Raw genomic sequence first — 19,107 nt, forward strand, 5'->3', positions numbered from 1 at the left:
AGCAGCAGCAGCAGCAGCAGCAGCAGCAGCAGCAGCAGCAGCAGCAGCAGCAGCAGCAGACCTAAAGCTGGGCCTCCCAGGTGGTGCTAGTGGTAAAGAGCCTGCCTGCCAAAGCAGGAGACCTAAGAGATGCGAGTTCGATCCCCGGGTCAGGAAGATCACCCGGATAAGCAAATGGTAACCCACTCCAGTATTCTCGCCTCAGAAATCACATGGACACAGGATCTTGGCAGGCTGTAGTCCATAGGGTAGCACAGAGTCATACACGACTGAAGCAACTTAACGCACAGACTTAAAGGTATTAAATGTAGTCAACTTTAAACAGAAACAAGTTTGTGTGTTAGCATTTCTTATAACCAGAATGATGGCAGAGGCAGTAAAATCACCAGGAAATCAGAACCCATAAGTACCAAGATATGTCCTAATAAATACAGTCATAATCTTCCTTTTGTATTTGTAGAATCCAAATGTAGAAATTAAGATGATCAAAGTTTTTCCTAAAAATAAAACATACCACAGGGTGCTTCATCTGAGCCATCCTTACAGTGTGGAAAACCATCACAGAGGTTCGCCAGTGGAATACATTCCCCATTCTTACACTGAAAATTTTCTTCCTTGCAGGGTTCTATGGAGGGAAAAAATATGTATTGTATAGGATAATGAAATGACAAATAGACCATTCTGGAGTACCCATCCCATTTCTGTCCCTTTAAACATCCATTCTTTGCCACAGTCCTTGGTTAAGCTGACTTTGATATTGAATATGACGAAACAATTGCTCCAAAGAGACACGGTTTAATTTGAATATGAACAAAACCTTAAGCATCTCCTTTGCAGCAGAGGGCAGGGCAGTTCTAAGTAATGTGTGAGAGATTTTGGACATACCATCCCACACCGTCTTTGTGAATCTTATAAATTCTTCCAACCCAATGAATGTGAATGTACAAGTAATAACCACTGGAATGTTCACAAGTATAGAGAGATATCTTAGTTTTACCATCTAAATGACACCTCCAAACCTTTCTTACATAGAAATGTGGAAGCTGTCTTTTGGTGGAATCAAAGTTGAACCAAGCTGGAAATAGTTAATTAAAGCACAGTCAGGTGGGAAAAAGTCATCTAAAGAAATGGAAACTGCACTAGCAGTAATTTGCAAGGAAAACAGAGAAAGCAGGGCTGGAGTTATTGGGAATGTGCTTGGACGTGAAAACACAGAAGGACAATGAAGAGGCTGGACAAGAGAGGATCAGAATACATATAGTGCTTGCTTCCAGAATTTGCGTTGTGCAAAAAATGTGTACTTGAAGTAGTCATTGTTTAAAGGGAGTGAGAACTATGTTTCCTGGAAATGTTTGTTTATTCTATGGAGTTTTGCTCTGGGGGAGCCCTCATCTCACTGGAAAAGAGGGGTTTGCTACCCTAGAGTTGTTTTCTGATTGTGGCTGGGGAGGAGTAGCTACATCCTGATATTAGAATCTCCATTGGGGCCACGTGGAATTTGGATTTTCTGAGAAAGGAAATAGCAGTTGGGTATTAAGAGGCTTTTCTTGGGCTCCAAAGTGACTGCAGCCATGAAATTAAAAGACGTTTGCTCCTTGGAAGAAAAGCTATGACAAACCTAGACAGTGTATTAAAAAGCAGAGACATTATTTTGCTGGCAAATGTCTGTATAGTCAGAGCTATAGTTTTTCCAGTAGTCATGTACAGATGAAAGGCTGGACCATAAAGAAGGCTGAATGCAGAAGAACTGATGCTTTCAAACTGAGGTACTGGAGAAGACTCTTGAGAGTCTCTTGGACACAACAAGGAGGTCAAACCAGTCAATCCTAAAGGAAATCAACCCTGAATATTCATCAGAAGGACTGATCCTGAAGCTCCAATAATTTGGACACCTGATGTGAAAAGCTAAGTCATTGGAAAAGACCCCAATGCTTGGAAAGATTGAAGGAAGGAGGAGAAGGGGATGACAGAGGATGAGACAGTTGGAAGATATCACTGACTCAATGGACATGAGTTTGAAAAAACTCTGGGAGATAGAGAAGGACAAGAAAGCCTGGTGTGCTGTTCCAAGGCATCACAAAGGATTGGACAAAACTGAGCAGCAACAAAGATGGGTAAATGTAAAGCTTTTTCTATTAATGCTCTCATTGAGTCCATTCATTAAATTGAATCTGTAATTTACTAGCTGTAATATCTATATGCCTTGTTTCTTCATTTTTATATGCCTAGGACTTCACAAAATGACTGGAACAAAGTAAGAAATCAGTAGATATTTGTTAAATGTTAAGTTAATTGATTTGTATTAGATAAGTAGATATGCCTCAAAAATAGCATGCACATTAATAATAAACACAATACGAAGAAATCACTAAAAGTATGATTTCAAAAAATACATTTAAAAAGTAGACAATTGATTGGCTGATGATAACTATTGACTCAAAAAATAAAAATCAAATCTATAAATTATGAAGATAAAATTTAATTGTTTGAAATTGGGTGCAGGTTAAAACATAAGCTCTGGAATCATGTGACTGATTTGACCTTCAATTTAAACATTTTCTTTTTATTTATTTTTGACCTTGGACAAATAAACTAATCTTTTAGAAACTCAGTTTCTTTGATATAAGTGGGATAAATACTGCTTATGTCTTATGTATATCATGAGAATCATTTTTTTTAAAAATTGAATGTATTTACTGTGCCAGTTGGAGAAGGCAATAGCAACCCACTCCAGTACTCTTGCCTGGCAAATCCCATGGGTGGAGGAGCCTGGTGGGCTGCAGTCCATGGGGTCGCTAACAGTCGGACACGACTGAGCGACTTCACTTTCACTTTTCACTTTCATGCATTGGAGAAGGAACTGGCAACCCACTCCAGTGTTCTTGCCTGGAAAATCCCAGGGACAGCAGAGCCTGGTGGGCTGCCGTCTCTGGGGTCACACAGAGTCGGACACTACTGAAGCGACTTAGCAACAGCAGCAACAACTGTGCCAATATGAATACACTGAATGCAGAATAAATTTTATCCTTAACAGTAAAAGTTGTAACACTTAGATGTCATCCTTTTCACTGATACTTCTATATGCTGGTTGTGCTACTTTCTTCTCCAGATATCGCAAGAAATCATACCTAATGCTTTCCTCCAGGTATCTCACAGCAATAATTGGAGGTATTTGTATCTGTTATTTTAAACTTTGATAAAGCCTATATTTTTTCAACCCAAATTTAAGATACTTTAATAAAAAATACTTTAAGAAAGGCGTGATTGGAATAGTTGCTTCTACAAATGTTTATCCACTGAGCGTAGGTTACATACATCAAATCTAATACTATTAGGAAGGTTCTCGCAAATGCAATTATCAATTTATTTCACAAACACATATTTCTAAACCAGATTAGTGAGACAATAAATGGGCAAAGACAGCTACTTATTCTACAGGCAAGCCTCAATGTTTTAACTGACTTTACATTTTAATCTTTCCAGTAGTGAGTTTAGAAAGCAGAAATACTTAAAACTAGGTATACATGTGTTGAATTTAAATCTATTTTAAATCTATATTTTAATATATATTATATTTATTTTAAAAGCTGACAGCCTAATTTTGTATCCATAATCAAATAACTTAATATACTTATAGAATGTTAGTCACCACTAGTTATTTTTAAATTATCCCATTACTTTGTTTTCATAGATTTTTAAAGTCATTAGGTAAAAATGAGTTTTAAATGCTGATAATTTAATCATTGATAATTTATTAATAATTTTACTCTTTTACTGGTATGTGAAGTGAAGTCACTCAGTCGTGTCCGACTCTTTGCGACCCCGTGGACTGTAGCTTTCCAGGCTCCTCTGTCCATGGGATTCTCCATGGCAAGAATACTGGAGTGGGTTGCCATTTCCTTCTCCAGGGGATCTTCCCGACCCAAGGATCGAAGCCAGGTCTCCCGCATTGCAGGCAGACGCTTTAACCTCTGAGCCACCAGGTCTCCCCTTTTACTGGTATAGCCAGGTTATATTTAATTCAAAAAGCATGTATCCATTGAATTAAAATTTAAATAACTGAATAAAAACATGAATGAAAGCATGCACAAATATCTGAAAATTGTAGTTCATTTTTCTGCTCTAGCCAAAGCTGTTAGTGTTATACCAAATGAACATAGAAAAATTACCTATCTTCATAAGATGAGTTTGTTGGATTAAAAAAAATGCTGAATGGGAAAAAATAATCTATTGCTGCTGAACTGAAAATAAATGACAAATTCTGAGAAATTTAAATAAATTGTTTCAAAATTTCTCTTTATGTACATGAACTGGATTCTGATTCTTTGCAGCATGTAAAAATTCAACTTCAAGAATTTAATCCAAAAGTTTAACTCTCTGTGGCCTTTGGAGTCTTATTTCTGATCATTTTATGCCCATAGTGAGAGAGACAAAAAGAAATATTGCTAAGAACTAAAATTCCCCATCTCCTTTTTATGAAGTCTCCAATAGCCTTGCCTCATTTAGTCGCCTGGTTTTAAATGGAACTGAAATGATCTCTAAGGCACGTGCCACATGATCTGAGGAGGGTGCTAAACCCCTAAATGTAATCAGCTGCCACTTCCATAGTTGCCAGATAAGCACTATTGAGTTCCAAATTAAGACTCTGAGATTCAGAAAAGAGCAATGAGGGGACATTCAGAGGAGAGTGATTTTAATAAATCCTATTTCTTATACTCCTAGTTTAATGTAAATAAAATGTGAAAACTAAGATAAAGAAAGGAGTTACAAAAAATATGTTGTACAATAGTTTTACATGTTACTTAAGTGCTTTGGAAGGTGTACCTAAAATATCTTAGAAGATAAATGAAGCACATTCATGCTGCATATTTATGATATTTGCTCCTTTTTTCCTAAAATGACCAGCAAAGCAGGACACCAATGTAAAGATGTGTGTGCCTAATCTCTCCTTCCATTACCAGTGTGATTATCTGCCACTGCCAATTCACTGTGTCTGTAATTGCTTTTCGGCCTTTTGGTGTAAAAAAATCCCTCTGGGAGAAGATTTTGTTGATAATGACTCAATCACTCCATTTTCTAGTCGCTAGCAGCATACGCCCCTGGCCAAGAGGAATGTGAGACCACATTCTCAACATATTCAACACAGAGTGATGGTCATGGAAGTCTCCATTTTAGCTTCAATCCAGGAAATTTTCTCTAAATGATTTATTGCCTAAATAACATTATCATAGTAACTGAAGCCTTTTGAAAGGGCAAACAAATAAAAACAATACCTAGGCCATAAATCTCCTATCTATTTTGTGTTGTAAGCCATAGATTATGTTCTTTTGGCTTTTATCTTGACTAGAAATTGCTTGTAATATTTTTCAAAGTCTTAATGTATTTACTTTATTAGAAGACTTGAATAAAGCCAGCAACTGTAATATTTTTGATGAAAGAGGTGTTGCTGCCTTCCTTTCCCCAACCTATTCCCTTTATAATTCTTTCCTCCCTTTTCCTTTACAATTTAAAATATGGCTTAAAGACCTACTATTTCTCTAAAATTTTGTTTCAAGATATTTTGATTTTTGCAGATGGTAGAGGGCAGGAGGAGAAGGGGACGATAGAGGATGAGATGGCTGGATGGCGTCACTGACTCGATGGACGTGAGTCTGAGTGAACTCCGGGAGCTGGTGATGGACAGGTAGGCCTGGCGTGCTGCAATTCATGGGGTTGCAAAGAGTCGGACATGACTGAGCGACTGAAATGAACTGAACTGAACTGAGATGGTCAATAATTACTTTTTTGGATACATTCACTCCCTTATTGGTTACAGCTATTGGTTTTTCTTAATCTCATTAGTTCAATTGGTTTTACAATTCATCTTCATTTCTTTAAAAATATAGTAATTTTCAGTCAGACAGAGAAAGACTAATATCATATGACATTATTTATATGTGGACTCTAAAATAATGATGTATATTTTATCCTTTCTGGTGCAATGGTAAGATGGTAAATGGGATTGGTTCCTTAATTTCTCTTTCTGATCTTTTGTTGTTAATTTATAAGAATGCAAAAGATTTCTATGTATTAATTGTGTATCTTGGAACTTTAACAAATTCGTTGATGAGTTCTATTATTTTCTGGTAGTGTCTTTATTATTTTCTATGTAACTGACCCAACACTGTAAATCAACTATACTCTAACAAAAACTTTAAAAAAAATTAAAAAGAATACAAATGAACTTATTTACAAAACAGAAAGAGACTCACAGACATAGAAATTAAACTTACTGTTATCAAAGGGGAAAATGGGGTAGAGACAGGGATAAATTAGGAGGTTAGGATTAACATGAACACTACTATATATGAAATAGAAAATCAACAAGGACCTACTGTACAGAATAGGAGACTGTGCTCAATATTTTATAATAATCTATAAGAGAAAAGAATCTGAAAAGGAATATATATAATATATGTAACATATAAATGAATCAGTGTACTATATATGTGAAAATAACACAATATTGTAAATCAACTATACTTCAATAAGGAAAGAAAGTAGAAAAAACTGAAGTTCATTTTAATTTGGTAAATAGATATGGGACAATATTAAACAGCTAATAACTCAATTTGCAGTTAATATAATATGCTACAAGTTTTTGGTTTATTTTGTGTTTTATGCTCACTGGAAATAAACATTGAAAAATGAATTTTGTTGTAATAACAAATAAATATAATTAGAATAAATTTAAAAAGCATATAAAGTGAAAGTGAAGTCGCTCAGTTGTGCCTGACTCTTTTTTGTGCCTGACTCTTTGTGACCCCATGGACTGTAGCCTACCAGGCTCCTCCCTCCATGGGATTCTCCAGGCAAGAGTACTGGAGTGGGGTGCCATTTACAGTACTCCTCAAAAGTTCCTTCCACGACATCTTTGGAAAAAAGTTGGGAAGCCCACCTCTCCAAGAGAGTAAGTATTAGGTATTTTCTTGCTCTATTTTAAAATAGAGAACCAAGCACATAATTGTATTTCATTCAAATACAATGACACGGATGTCACACATTTTCTTTATTGCAGAAGTTTCTCCTTGAAAATTTAGAAATATCATGCCACTGTTTTAAAATATTCATCATGAAATGACTAAAATGTAAAGCTGAACTGGTTTTTAACATCTTTAAAAACTGATTCTGCTTATTCTCCTTTAAAATTTTATGAAAACTTTCCTTTAAAATTTTAAATATGAAATGTTCTGACACTGATTCCTACTTATACATTTTTACAGTAAGCAATCATATTTCATGATTTTTCAGACACTTTAATCAGATCTAGAAATTATATATATTTTTTCCTATTATAACTTTTAGTGTTAGTTTTAATTGTCTCTCTTCCTTTGGGAATGACTATTACTTTCATTTTGTGGGTTGGTGTTTTTCCTGTATGCACATCAGAGACTTCCATATATTTCCATCTCTTTACCTATCATTTTTGAGTCTTGATCATGCTTTTTGTGCAGCGTTTTTGTGATAATGTGGTATTTTGCTGTCAGAGTTTTTGCATAGGTTTACGATTGACCAAAAATCTGTGCAATTCACATGATTACCAAAAACCTCTGATGGAGTCATAAATAATAGTTTGGTTGTGGTAGAGTTTCAACAAGAAATTCTTCTGAAAGAAGAGAGTAGGCCATAGAGATAGAAAAGTGACTTAGTCCAAAACAGGTGGTCTCAAAATTGCCTTGATTACTACTTTCCAAAGCAGTGATTTAATTATATCCTAAGTTAGTTTCTGATTTTGTATACATTGGAACTATCCCACATTGAACGTCAGGAACGGCGGCAGTAAGGAGATACCCCTCATCCAAGGTAAGGAGCAGCAGCTGTGCTTTGCTGGAGCAGCCGTGAAGAGATACCCCACGCCCAAGGTAAGAGAAACCCAAGCAGCAGACACACTGAAACCATACTCACAGAAAACTAGTCAATTTAATCACACTAGGACCACAGCCTTGTCTAACTCAATGAAACCAAGCCATGCCTGCGGGGCAACCCAAGACGGGCGGGTCATGGTGGAGAGGTCTGACAGAGCGTGGTCCACTGGAGAAGGGAATGGCAAGCCACTTCAGTATTCTTGCCTTGAGAACCCCATGAACAGTGTGAAAAGGCAAAATGATAGGATACCAAAAGAGGAACTCTCCTGGTCATTAGGTGCCCAATATGCTACTGGAGATCAATGGAGAAATAACTCCAGAAAGAATGAAGGAATGGAGCCAAAGCAAAAACAATACCCAGTTGTGGATGTGACTGGTGATAGAAGCAAGATCCGATGCTGTAAAGAGCAATATTGCATAGGAACCTGGAATGTCAGGTCCAAGAATCAAGGCAAATTGGAAGTGGTCAAACAAGAGATGGCAAGGGTGAACGTTGACATTCTAGGAATCAGCGAACTAAAATGGACTGGAATGGGTGAATTTAACTCAGATTACCATTATATCTACTACTGTGGGCAGGAATCCCTCAGAAGAAATGGAGTAGCCATCATGGTCAACAAAAGAGTCTGAAATGCAGTCTCAAAAACGACAGAACGATCTCTGTTCATTTCCAAGGCAAACCATTCAATATCACAGTTATCCAAGTCTATGCCCCAACCAGTAACGCTGAAGAAGCTGAAGTTGAACGGTTTTATGAAGACCTACAAGACCTTTTAGAACTAACACCCAAAAAAGATATCCTTTTCAATATAGGGGACTGGAATGCAAAAGCAGGAAGTCAAGAAACATCTGGAGTAAGAGGCAAATTTGGCCTTGGAATGCAGAATGAAACAGGGCAAAGACTAATAGAGTTTTGCCAAGAAAATGCACTGGTCATAGCAAACACCCTCTTCCAACAAGACAACAGAAGACTCTACACAAGGACATCACCAGATGGTCAACACTGAAATCAGATTGATTATATTCTATGCTCCAAAGATGGAGAAGCTCTATACAGTCAACAAAAACAAGACCAGGAGCTGACTGTGGCTCAGATCATGAACTCCTTATTACCAAATTCAGACTTAAATTGAAGAAAGTAGGGAAAACCGCTACCATTCAGGTATGACCTAAATCAAATCCCTTATGATTATACAGTGCAAGTGAGAAATAGATTTAAGGGCCTAGATCTGATAAAGTGCCTGATGAACTATGGAATGAGGTTTGTGACATGGTACAGGAGACAGGGATCAAGACCATCCCCATGGAAAAGAAATGCAAAAAGCAAAGTGGCTGTCTGGAGAGGCCTTACAAATAGCTGTGAAAAGAAGAGAGGTGAAAAGCAAAGGAGAAAAGGAAAGATATATGCATCTGAATGCAGAGTTCCAAAGAATAGCAAGAAGAGATAAGAAAGCCTTCTTCAGTGATCAATGCAAAGAAATAGAGGAAAACAACAGAATGGGAAAGACTAGAGATCTCTTCAAGAAAATGAGAGATACCAAGGGAACATTTCATGTAAAGATGGGCTCCATCAAGGACAGAAATGGTCTGGACCTAACAGAAGCAGAAGATATTAAGAAGAGGTGGCAAGAATACACAGAAGAACTGTACAAAAAAGATCTTCACGCCCCAGATGATCACAATGGTATGATCACTTATCTAGAGCCAGACATCTTGGAAAGTGAAGTCACCTGGGCCTTAGAAAGCATCACTATGAACAAAGCTAGTGGAGGTGATGGAATTCCAGTTGAGCTCTTTCAAATTCTGGAAGATGATGCTGTGAAAGTGTTGCACTCAATATGCCAACAAATTTGGAAAAGTCAACAATGGCCACAGGACTGGAAAAGGTCAGTTTTCATTCCAATTCCAAAGAAAGGCAATTCCAAAGAATGCTCAAACTACTGCACAATTGCACTCATCTCACATGCTAGTAAAGTAATGCTCAAAATTCTCCAAGCCAGGCTTCAGCAATATGTGAACCATGAACTCCCTGATGTTCAAGCTGGTTTTCGAAAAGGCAGAGGAACCAGAGATCAAATTGCCAACATCCGTTGGATCATGGAAAAAGCAAGAGAATTCCAGAAAAACATCTATTTCTGCTTTATTGACTCTACCAAAGCCTTTGACTGTGTGGCTCACAATAAACTGTGGAAAATTCTTCACGAGATGGGATTACCAGACCACCTGACCTGCCTTTTGAGAAATCTGTATGCAGGTCAGGAAGCAGCAGTTACAAGTGGACATGGAACAACAGACTGGTTCCAAATAGGAAAAGTAGTATGTCAAGGCTGTATATTGTCATCCTGCTTATTTAACTTCTATGCAGAGTAAATCATGCGAAACACTGGACTGGAAGAAGCACAAGCTGGAATCAAGATTGCCGGGAGAAATCTCAATAACTTCAGATATGCAGATGACATCACCCTTATGGCAGAAAGTGAAGAGGAGCTAAAAAGCCTCTTGATGAAAGTGAAAGAGGAGAGTGAAAAAGTTGGCTTAAAGCTCAACATTCAGAAAACGAAGATCATGGCATCTGGTCCTATCACTTCATGGGAAATAGATGGGGAAACAGTGGAAACAGTGTCAGACTTTATTTTTTGGGGCTCCAAAATCACTGCAGATGGTAACTGCAGCCATGAAATTAAAAGATGCTTACTCCTTGGAAGAAAAGTTATGACCAACCTAGACAGTATATTCAAAAGCAGAGACATTACTTTGCCGACTAAGGTCGGTCCAGTCAAAGATATGTTTTTTCCTGTGGTCATGTATGGATGTGAGAGTTGGACTGTGAAGAAGGCTGAGCACAGAAGAATTGATGCTTTTGAACTGTGGTGTTGGAGAAGACTCTTGAGAGTCCCTTGGACTGCAAGGAGATCCAACCAGTCCATTCTGAAGGAGATCAGCCCTGGTATTTCTTTAGAAGGAATGATGCTAAAGCTGAAACTCCAGTACTTTTGCCACCTCATGTGAAGAGTTGACTCATTGGAAAAGACTCTGATGCTGGGAGGGATTGGGGGCAGAAGGAGGAGGGGATGACCGAGGTTGAGATGGCTGGTTGGCATCACGGACTCGATGGACATGAGTCTGAGTGAACTCTGGGTGTTGGTGATGGACAGGGAGGCCTGGCGTGCTGCGACTCATGGGGTCTCAAACAGTGGGACACGACTGAGCGACTGAACTGAACTGAACTGAACTGATATGTATCTACATCACTCTGTATATACATCTTACACATTATATTTACACAAACATATGACATCTATTTCACTTTGACTTTTCACTTTCATGCATTGGAGAAGGAAATGGCAACCCACTCCAGTATTCTTGCCTAGAGAATCCCAGGCATGGGGGAACCTGGTGGGCTGCTGTCTATGGGGTAGCACAGAGTGAGACATGACTGAAGCGACTTAGGAGCAGCAGCAGCAGCATGACATCTATTTATTTTTTTTTATTTTTTTATTTTTATTTTTTTTTTTTTATTTATTTTTAATTTTTACTTTACAATTCTGTATTGGTTTTGGCATAGATTGACATGAATATTTTCATATCAATATATTTTCTTTTTTGCTATTTTGAAAGATAATTATAAATATAATTTAAAATAAATAATTTTCTTTATAAATTAAAATAATTGTAAATCATATTACTTTTTATATGTTTCTCATTTTTCATGCACTCTTTTTTAAGATAAATTCTAATTTTCAGTTGTTCTGAAGTCTTTATTCCTTTTCTTTGGTGCTGTATATTCTTGCAGAGGCCTTAATGTTTTTGTTTGTTTACTTCCCTAATTGATGTTTTGTTTATTTACTTCACTAGTGGATTTTTTGGTTGATTCATGTCAATGTTGCTTATAAATCCTAAGTAGGTGTATCTAATACCAATCACAAATTCCAGAAGAACAGCATCATTTTCTAAGCTACCACTTATTCCCATCTGAGTAACTTGGACAGTAACAATTGTTATGACTTATATTCAGGTCCAGAGGATAGATAAGCTACAGGTCATTTTTCACATTTGCAGTAATGTACAAAGCACACAGCTTTCTGGGATGAGGTCTAGGTTGTGAGTAGAGGAACAGATATTTGTACAGATGATTCTAGTATTAGAGAATAGGCCAGACGATGATCAATACTATAATCCTACCTCTTTTCTAGACATTCTAATTAAAGACATACTGACCACAATTTCCTATGGAAGGGAAATGTAGATGTAGGAAGCCATGTGTATTCTGTCTTCCTGACATAGTTCCACCTAGAGAACCACTAAGTGGTGGGGCAGAGGTATTTTAAAAAAATCATAGTTCAGGGGGAGCAGCAAGACATAAAAATTCTCTTTAGACCACTGAATGTAGAGTTAAATCTCACCTATATGAATGAAAATATCTGTATCTGTATCTACAACTATATCTACATCACTCCATGATGAGCACACAGGTCACGATTTTGTTTTGCCTGCTGATTATGTCATGGATGTAATAAAAAATATAGGGTAAGAAGGCTGTGAAAAGTGTGAAGTGAAAGTGTTTGCTGCTCAGTCCTGTCTGACTCTAGGAAATCCCATGGACTGTAGCCTGCCAGGCTCCTCTGTCCATGGGGTTCTCCAGGCAAGAATACTGGAGTGGGTTGCCATTCCCTTTTCCAGGGAACCTTCCTGACCCAGTGATCCAACCTGGTTCTCCTGCATTGAAGGCAGACTCTATCATCTGAGCCACCCAAAAGGTTGTGCATTCCAGCAAATATCAGCATCAAATTCCTTCTGCCTTCATGGCTGTGCCTTTTTACACTGTCTGTCTCCAAGAAGTTGATGTTAATTTTTTAACTGGATGTTGTTGGCGTTCAAACAGCTCATTTGCTTGTTTCCCTGCTGTTCTCTGAAAACGTTCTTGGCAAAAGGAATGTTATGGACAATCTTCTTTCCTCACAGTGCCAAGAATCCCCCCTTTACAGTTTAAAATGGCCCTCTTCAGATACAAGATGCACAACTCTTTACATAGTAGAGAAGTGCGAATAGGTCTGCTGAAAACCCCTGTGGATTCCTGCTTTAAGCAAAGTCAGCTAGTGGTTAATCAGGTGTAAAAGAAGGAAGAAATTCTCCTTTAAGATGAGGAAAAATGAACAAATGACCTAGAATGCAAACACTGAAATTAAGTTCTGGCTGTTTCTATTGTTTGGCTCCAAAACTTATAAGACAGCATGTAATCCCATACCTACTTACCTGGAACCCCCAAGCCATAGCCAGTAGTGAAATTTGCTTTAAATCCCCGTTTTACCAACATATCATCAGTGATAAAAAGCACAGTCATTCGGTTCGTGGTTGAGAACACGTCCTTTACTGGACCAGGGCCTGTGTACACAGCTGCTCCCAAAGAAAATGGGATAATTAGTGAGATAATCATTTGTCTCTAGAAGGAAATGTACCCTTTTTCTGAATTCTGTCTCCCAGACATATGCAACATGCAGTGGGGCTTGCTCAAGAAGCACCCACACGTAGGTAAATGTGTACATTCTCTTATATTCTAGACACTGCTTCTAAGAAAGCCAACTTCTTTGTTAATCTTTTCCAGTATTACTTAAGGTTTCTGCAGCTCTAGAATTTTAATGATGAAATTACTCATAATATTGTCTAACTTAGCACCAGTACTATTCAAAGCTCATGCTACCCCAGAAAATTATTTGCCTGCTTTTAAAGACCTTTATAAAATAATGGAGATTATAAATAATTTTTTACAATTTTTGTCTCAATAAATTCAGTCTGAATTTTTATCTTAATAAATCAATTGCCTTTTTAAGAAATTTTTGTTTAAATTCATTTGATATTTTTTTATAAATTGAATCACTAACCTTATCTGAAAGATAAATTAGAGACAGATAACGTAGACCTAAATGATGGTATTCAATTTTTCCCCCTCTAATCCCTAGGGCTACAGGGCTTCATAAACAATAAAATCCTCTTGGTAACCTTTCCCTTCTCCAGGGGATCTTCCCAACCCAGGGATCAAACCCAGGTCTCCCGCATTGCAGGCAGATTATTTACCAGCTGAGCCACAAAGTACTGTTAAAAGAATACATTTGAATCAGTTCTGATGAGATGGATGAAACTGGAGCCGATTATACAGAGTGAAGTAAGCCAGAAAGAAAAACACCAATACAGTATACTAACACATATATATGGAATTTAGAAAGATGGCAATGATGACCCTGTATGCAGGACAGCAAAAAAGACACAGATGTGTATAACGGACTTTTGGACTCAGTAGAAGAGGGAGAGGGTGAGATGACTTGGGAGAATGGTATTGAAACATGTATAATATCATGTAAGAATCAAATTGCCAGTCTATGTCTGATGCAGGATATGGCACGCTTGGGGCTGGTACGAGGGGATGACCCAGAGAGATGTTGTGGGGAGGGGGGTGGGAGGGGGGTTCAGGTTTGGGAACGCATGTACACCCGCGGTGGATTCATGTCAATGTATGGCAAAACCAATACAGAATTGTAAAGTAAAATAAAAAATATAAATAAATAAATAAAATATCAGTTTGGAAATCTTCCAAAACAGAAATGCTTCAAGTGAACCTTAAGATCTTGTTCTTATAGGAAAACGTAAAGGTTTTCAAATGTGTTAACTGTTTTTCACATTAAAAACTTATTAAATGGGGGGAAAAAAAGTACTGGCTTCAGTTAATTTAAAAATACATTCATTGTGTTAAATATTTTATATATTGGAATACTTGAAAGTGATTCTGTATCAAAAGAGCTTCTTGCTGATAAATTTGAAAACAATGATTATGAGATCCTTTGGAATTCTTATTTACTTTTCGACGATTGATGGAAACACTAAGAGGTGAAATGATAAAAACTGATTATTCTTAGATCACAAGAACAGAAATTTTTATTATAATGACAACGTAAAGTGAAAATGCAAAAAATACTCAAGAAGCATTTATAACTGTATTGAAAATCAAACTTGAAGTTCCTCAGTTCTTGCTGCTACAAGGCACTGTTGTCCACTGAGACTTTCATTGTTATTTGTTTTGTGTGTGGATCTCCTCTCCCAGGAGGCTTTTGAGAGTCAGACATGACTGAGCACATACACAAAGCACAGTTAGATAAAACACTTCTGAAAACTGTGTTGTTTTTGCATTCCAGCTGATGTTTCATGTATTTTCATGGTTTAATGCATGACTTATCAAGAGACACTTCTTTCTTAAAAGTTGGTAGTTGTTTAATAAGCTATTAGTCATTCTATTTCATAGAACTTTATTATATTAAAAGGTATTTATGATCTAGGTATAATAACTTCTTCTCGAATAGTACAGTTTTCCTCCATGTCTATTAAAAATTAGTGATCAATAAATGATTGGGAAGAATCAGTTTGATCAATTTTTGACTCATTCTCAGGTATTTATATAGAAGCAGTTAGTACTAGAGACACAATCAAAGTAATAGTGAAACACAAAGTAAATATCACTTCAAAATTTTGCATAATAAACATAATTGATCCTTCAGTTTGAAATGAAATAAAATGTATTATAATAGTTATCTTTGGACATACGATGTATATAAAATGCATAGAATAGAAAACTGCATAATGGATGTTCTTGGCTTTTAGTCTCTAAAGTATAATGCTTATTATAGTAAGTTAGTATCCCTAGGACCTGCTGACTCAAAACTATGAATCTTGATATTCCAAGAATTCTCAAGAATATTTTTCTGTCATCGTTGTGAACGCTCCCCATATTGGAAATGACACATACAATTTGATGTGTTATTCTACTCTTGTGTTTTCACTTTGCTCTTTGTAAAAAAGTGACTATGTGTATTGAGAAGTTCTTTCTCCATGGGCTTCCCTGGTAGCTCAGCTGGTAAAGAAGCTGCCTACAATTCAGGAGACCTGGGTTCAGTCTCTGGGTTGGGAAGATCCTCTGGAGAAGGGAGCAGCTGCCTGCTGCAGTATTCTTGCCTGGAGAATTCCATGAACAGAGGAACCTAGCAGGCTAAAGTCCATGGGGTGGCAAAGAGTCAGACATGACTGAACCATTTTCACTTTCATTTTCCCTCTCCATTACTCTGTCTTGAGCCATACAACTTTCACAATAAACAGGAGACTTACCTAAAAACAAGGAATCATCTCCTTCACCATCTCTGATTTCAACAACATCTGCAATATTTTCCAGGTCAAATTCTTGAAAGTGAAGCTGAATATTTTTTCCCTTTTGTGCATTTAAATTCCAAACACCTTAAAAGTAATAAATAATAAAGTTAGTTTAAATATACTTTTTTTGATTTCTCTTACTTCAACCTTCTGAGAATTTCAAACCACTTTCAAAAATCTTTTCTTCATTTTATAAAACCTAATATTCCAAACTATTTGTCTGTGTGAAGAAATATTTCATCTATTCTAGAATACTTATAGTAAAATTTCAACTAAATTTGAGATCATTTATTCTAATTGAATTTATTTTATTCATATAAAGGAAATACTTTCATCAAAGCTTGCAAATAGCCTTTTACTCCTACAATCTAAAACATATGAACGTCAAAAGATATGAATATTCTACTACTATTTATTTTATTTCCAAGATTAAATATAGAGGAAATGAGGTAATTAAAATGTAATTTGTAGGGCAACTAAACTTTAATATTTATTTAAGTAAATGTTGCTGTTATTTTTATATGTTATATGATGACAGATCATTTTGAAACAAAACACAAGACATATTTATAGCCTTAGTATCAGGAATCCCTGGGGGCACAGCAGTAAAGAAACTGCCTGTCAAAGCAGGAGTTCAATCAGTCAGTCAGTTCAGTTGCTCAGTCGTGTCCGACTCTGCGACCCCATGAATCGCAGCACGCTAGGCCTCCCTGTCCATCCCCAACTCCCGGAGTTCACTCAAACTCAAGTCCATTGAGTCAGTGATCACATCCAGCCATCTCATGCTCTGTCGTCCCCTTCTCCTTCTGCCCCCAATCCCTCCCAGGATCAGAGTCTTTTCCAATGAGTCAGCTCTTCACATGAGGTGGCCACAGTACTGGAGTTTCAGCTTTAGCATCATTCCTTCCAAAGAAATACCAGGGCTGATCTCCTTTAGAATGGACTTGTTGGATCTCCTTGCAGTCCAAGGGACTCTCAGGAGTCTTGTCCAACACCACAGTTCAAAAGCATCAATTCTTCGGCACTCAGCTTTCTTCACAGTCCTACTCTCACATCTATATATGAACACTGGAAAAACCATAGCCTTGACTAGATGGACCTTTGTTGGCAAAGTAATGTCTCTGCTTCTCAATATACTGTCTAGGTTGGTCATAACTTTCCTTTCAAGGAGTAAGCGTCTTTTAATTTCATGGCTGCAATCACCATCTGCAGTGATTTTGGAGCCCAGAAAAATAAAGTCTGACACTGTTTCCACTGTTTCCCCATCTATTTCCCATGAAGTGATAGGACCAGATGCCATGATCTTCGTTTTCTGAATGTTGAGCTTTAAGCCAACTTTTTCACTCTCCTCTTTCACTTTCATCAAGAAGCTTTTTAGTTCCTCTTCACTTTCTGTGGTTCAATTCCAGAGTTGGGAAGACTCCCTGGGGAAGGGAATTGCCACCCACTCCAATATTCTTGCCTGGGAAATCCCATGGACAGTGGAGCCTGGGGAACTATTAGTCCATGGGGTCCAAAAAGAATTGGACATGACTTAGTGACTAAGTTAGCAGTGGCCACAGGACTGGAAAAGGTCAGTTTTCATTGCAATCTTAAAGAAAGGCAATGCCAAAGAATGCTCAAACTACCACACAATTGCATTCATCTCACACGCTAGTAAAGTGATGCTTAAAATTCTCCAAGCCAGGCTTCAGCAATACATGAACCATGAACTTCCAGATGTTCAAGCTGGTTTTAGAAAAGGCAGAGGAACCAGACATAAATTGCCAACATCTGCTGGATTATCAAAAAAGCAAGAGAGTTCCAGAAAAACATCTATTTCTGCTTTACTGACTATGCCAAAGCTTTTAACTGTGTGGATTACAATTAACTGTGGAAAATTCTTCACGAGATGGGAATACCAGACCACCTGACCTGCCTCTTGAGAAACCTGTATGCAGGTCAGGAAGCAACAGTTACAACTGCACATGGAACAACAGACTGGTTCCAAATAGGAAAAGGAGTATGTCAAGGCTGTACATTGTCACCCTGCTTATTTAACTTCTATGCAGAGTACATCATGAGAAACACTGGGCTGGAAGAAACACAAGTTGGAATCAAGATTGCTGGGAGAAATATCAATAACTTCAGATATGCAGATGACACCACTCTTATGGCAGAAAGTGATGAAGAACTAAAGAGACTCTTGATGAAAGTGAAAGAGGAGAGTGAAAAAGTTGGCTTAAAGTTCAACATTCAGAAAACGAAGATCATGGCATCTGGTCCCATCACTTCATGCAAATAGATGGGAAAATAGTGGAAACAGTGGTGGACTTTATTTTGGGGTGCTCTAAAATCACTGCAGATGGTGATTGCAGCCATGAAATTAAAAGACACTTACTCATTGGAAAGAAAGTTATGACCAACCTAGACAGCATATTAAAAAGCAGAGACATTACTTTGTCAACAAAGGTCCGTCTAGTCAAGCCTATGGTTTTTCCAGTGATCATGTGTGGCAGTGAGAGTTGGACTATAAAGAAAGCTGAGCGCCGGAGAATTGATGCTTTTAAACTGTGGTGTTGGAGTAGACTCCTGAGAGTCCCTTGGGCTGCAAGGAGATCTAACCAGTCCATTCTAAAGGAGATTAGCCCTGGGTGTTCTTTGGAGGGAATGATGCTAAAGCTGAAATTGCAGTACTTTGGCCACCTCATTTGAAGAATTGACTCATTGGAAAAGACTCTGATGCTGGGAGGGATTGGGAGCAGGAGGAAAAGGGGACGACAGAGGATGAGATGGCTGGATGGCATCACTGACTCAATGGACGTGAGTCTGAGTGAACTCCAGGAGATGGTGATGGACAGGGAGTCCTGGCGTGCTGTGATTCATGGGGTCCCAAAGAGTCGGACACGACTGAGCTACTGAACTGAACTGAACTGAAGTAGTGACGAAACCACCACCAACAGCCTTGTGTCAGTAAACACTCTTTGTGTTTTATTGATTCTTTAAATGATTTAGTCTTTAGATTTTGCTCCTG

At 37.7% G+C, this 19,107-nt stretch overlaps 1 protein-coding gene across 1 annotated transcript in view; it reads right to left on the bottom strand.

Moving 5' to 3' along the window:
• TMPRSS15 (transmembrane serine protease 15) overlaps nt 1–19,107 on the bottom strand; it is a 156,545-nt gene that overhangs the window by 49,017 nt on the left and 88,421 nt on the right. Inside the window, exons 15-17 of the mRNA XM_040227475.1 lie at nt 16,053–16,178; nt 13,158–13,298; nt 515–625 (exon numbers count right to left, since the gene is read on the bottom strand). Coding sequence (XP_040083409.1) covers nt 515–625; nt 13,158–13,298; nt 16,053–16,178 — 378 coding nt within the window. The remainder of the gene's footprint in view (nt 1–514; nt 626–13,157; nt 13,299–16,052; nt 16,179–19,107) is intronic.

The sequence above is a fragment of the Oryx dammah genome, unplaced genomic scaffold (genome assembly GCF_014754425.2).
Source record: "Oryx dammah isolate SB20612 unplaced genomic scaffold, SCBI_Odam_1.1 HiC_scaffold_2, whole genome shotgun sequence".
NCBI classification, from domain to species: domain Eukaryota; kingdom Metazoa; phylum Chordata; class Mammalia; order Artiodactyla; family Bovidae; genus Oryx; species Oryx dammah.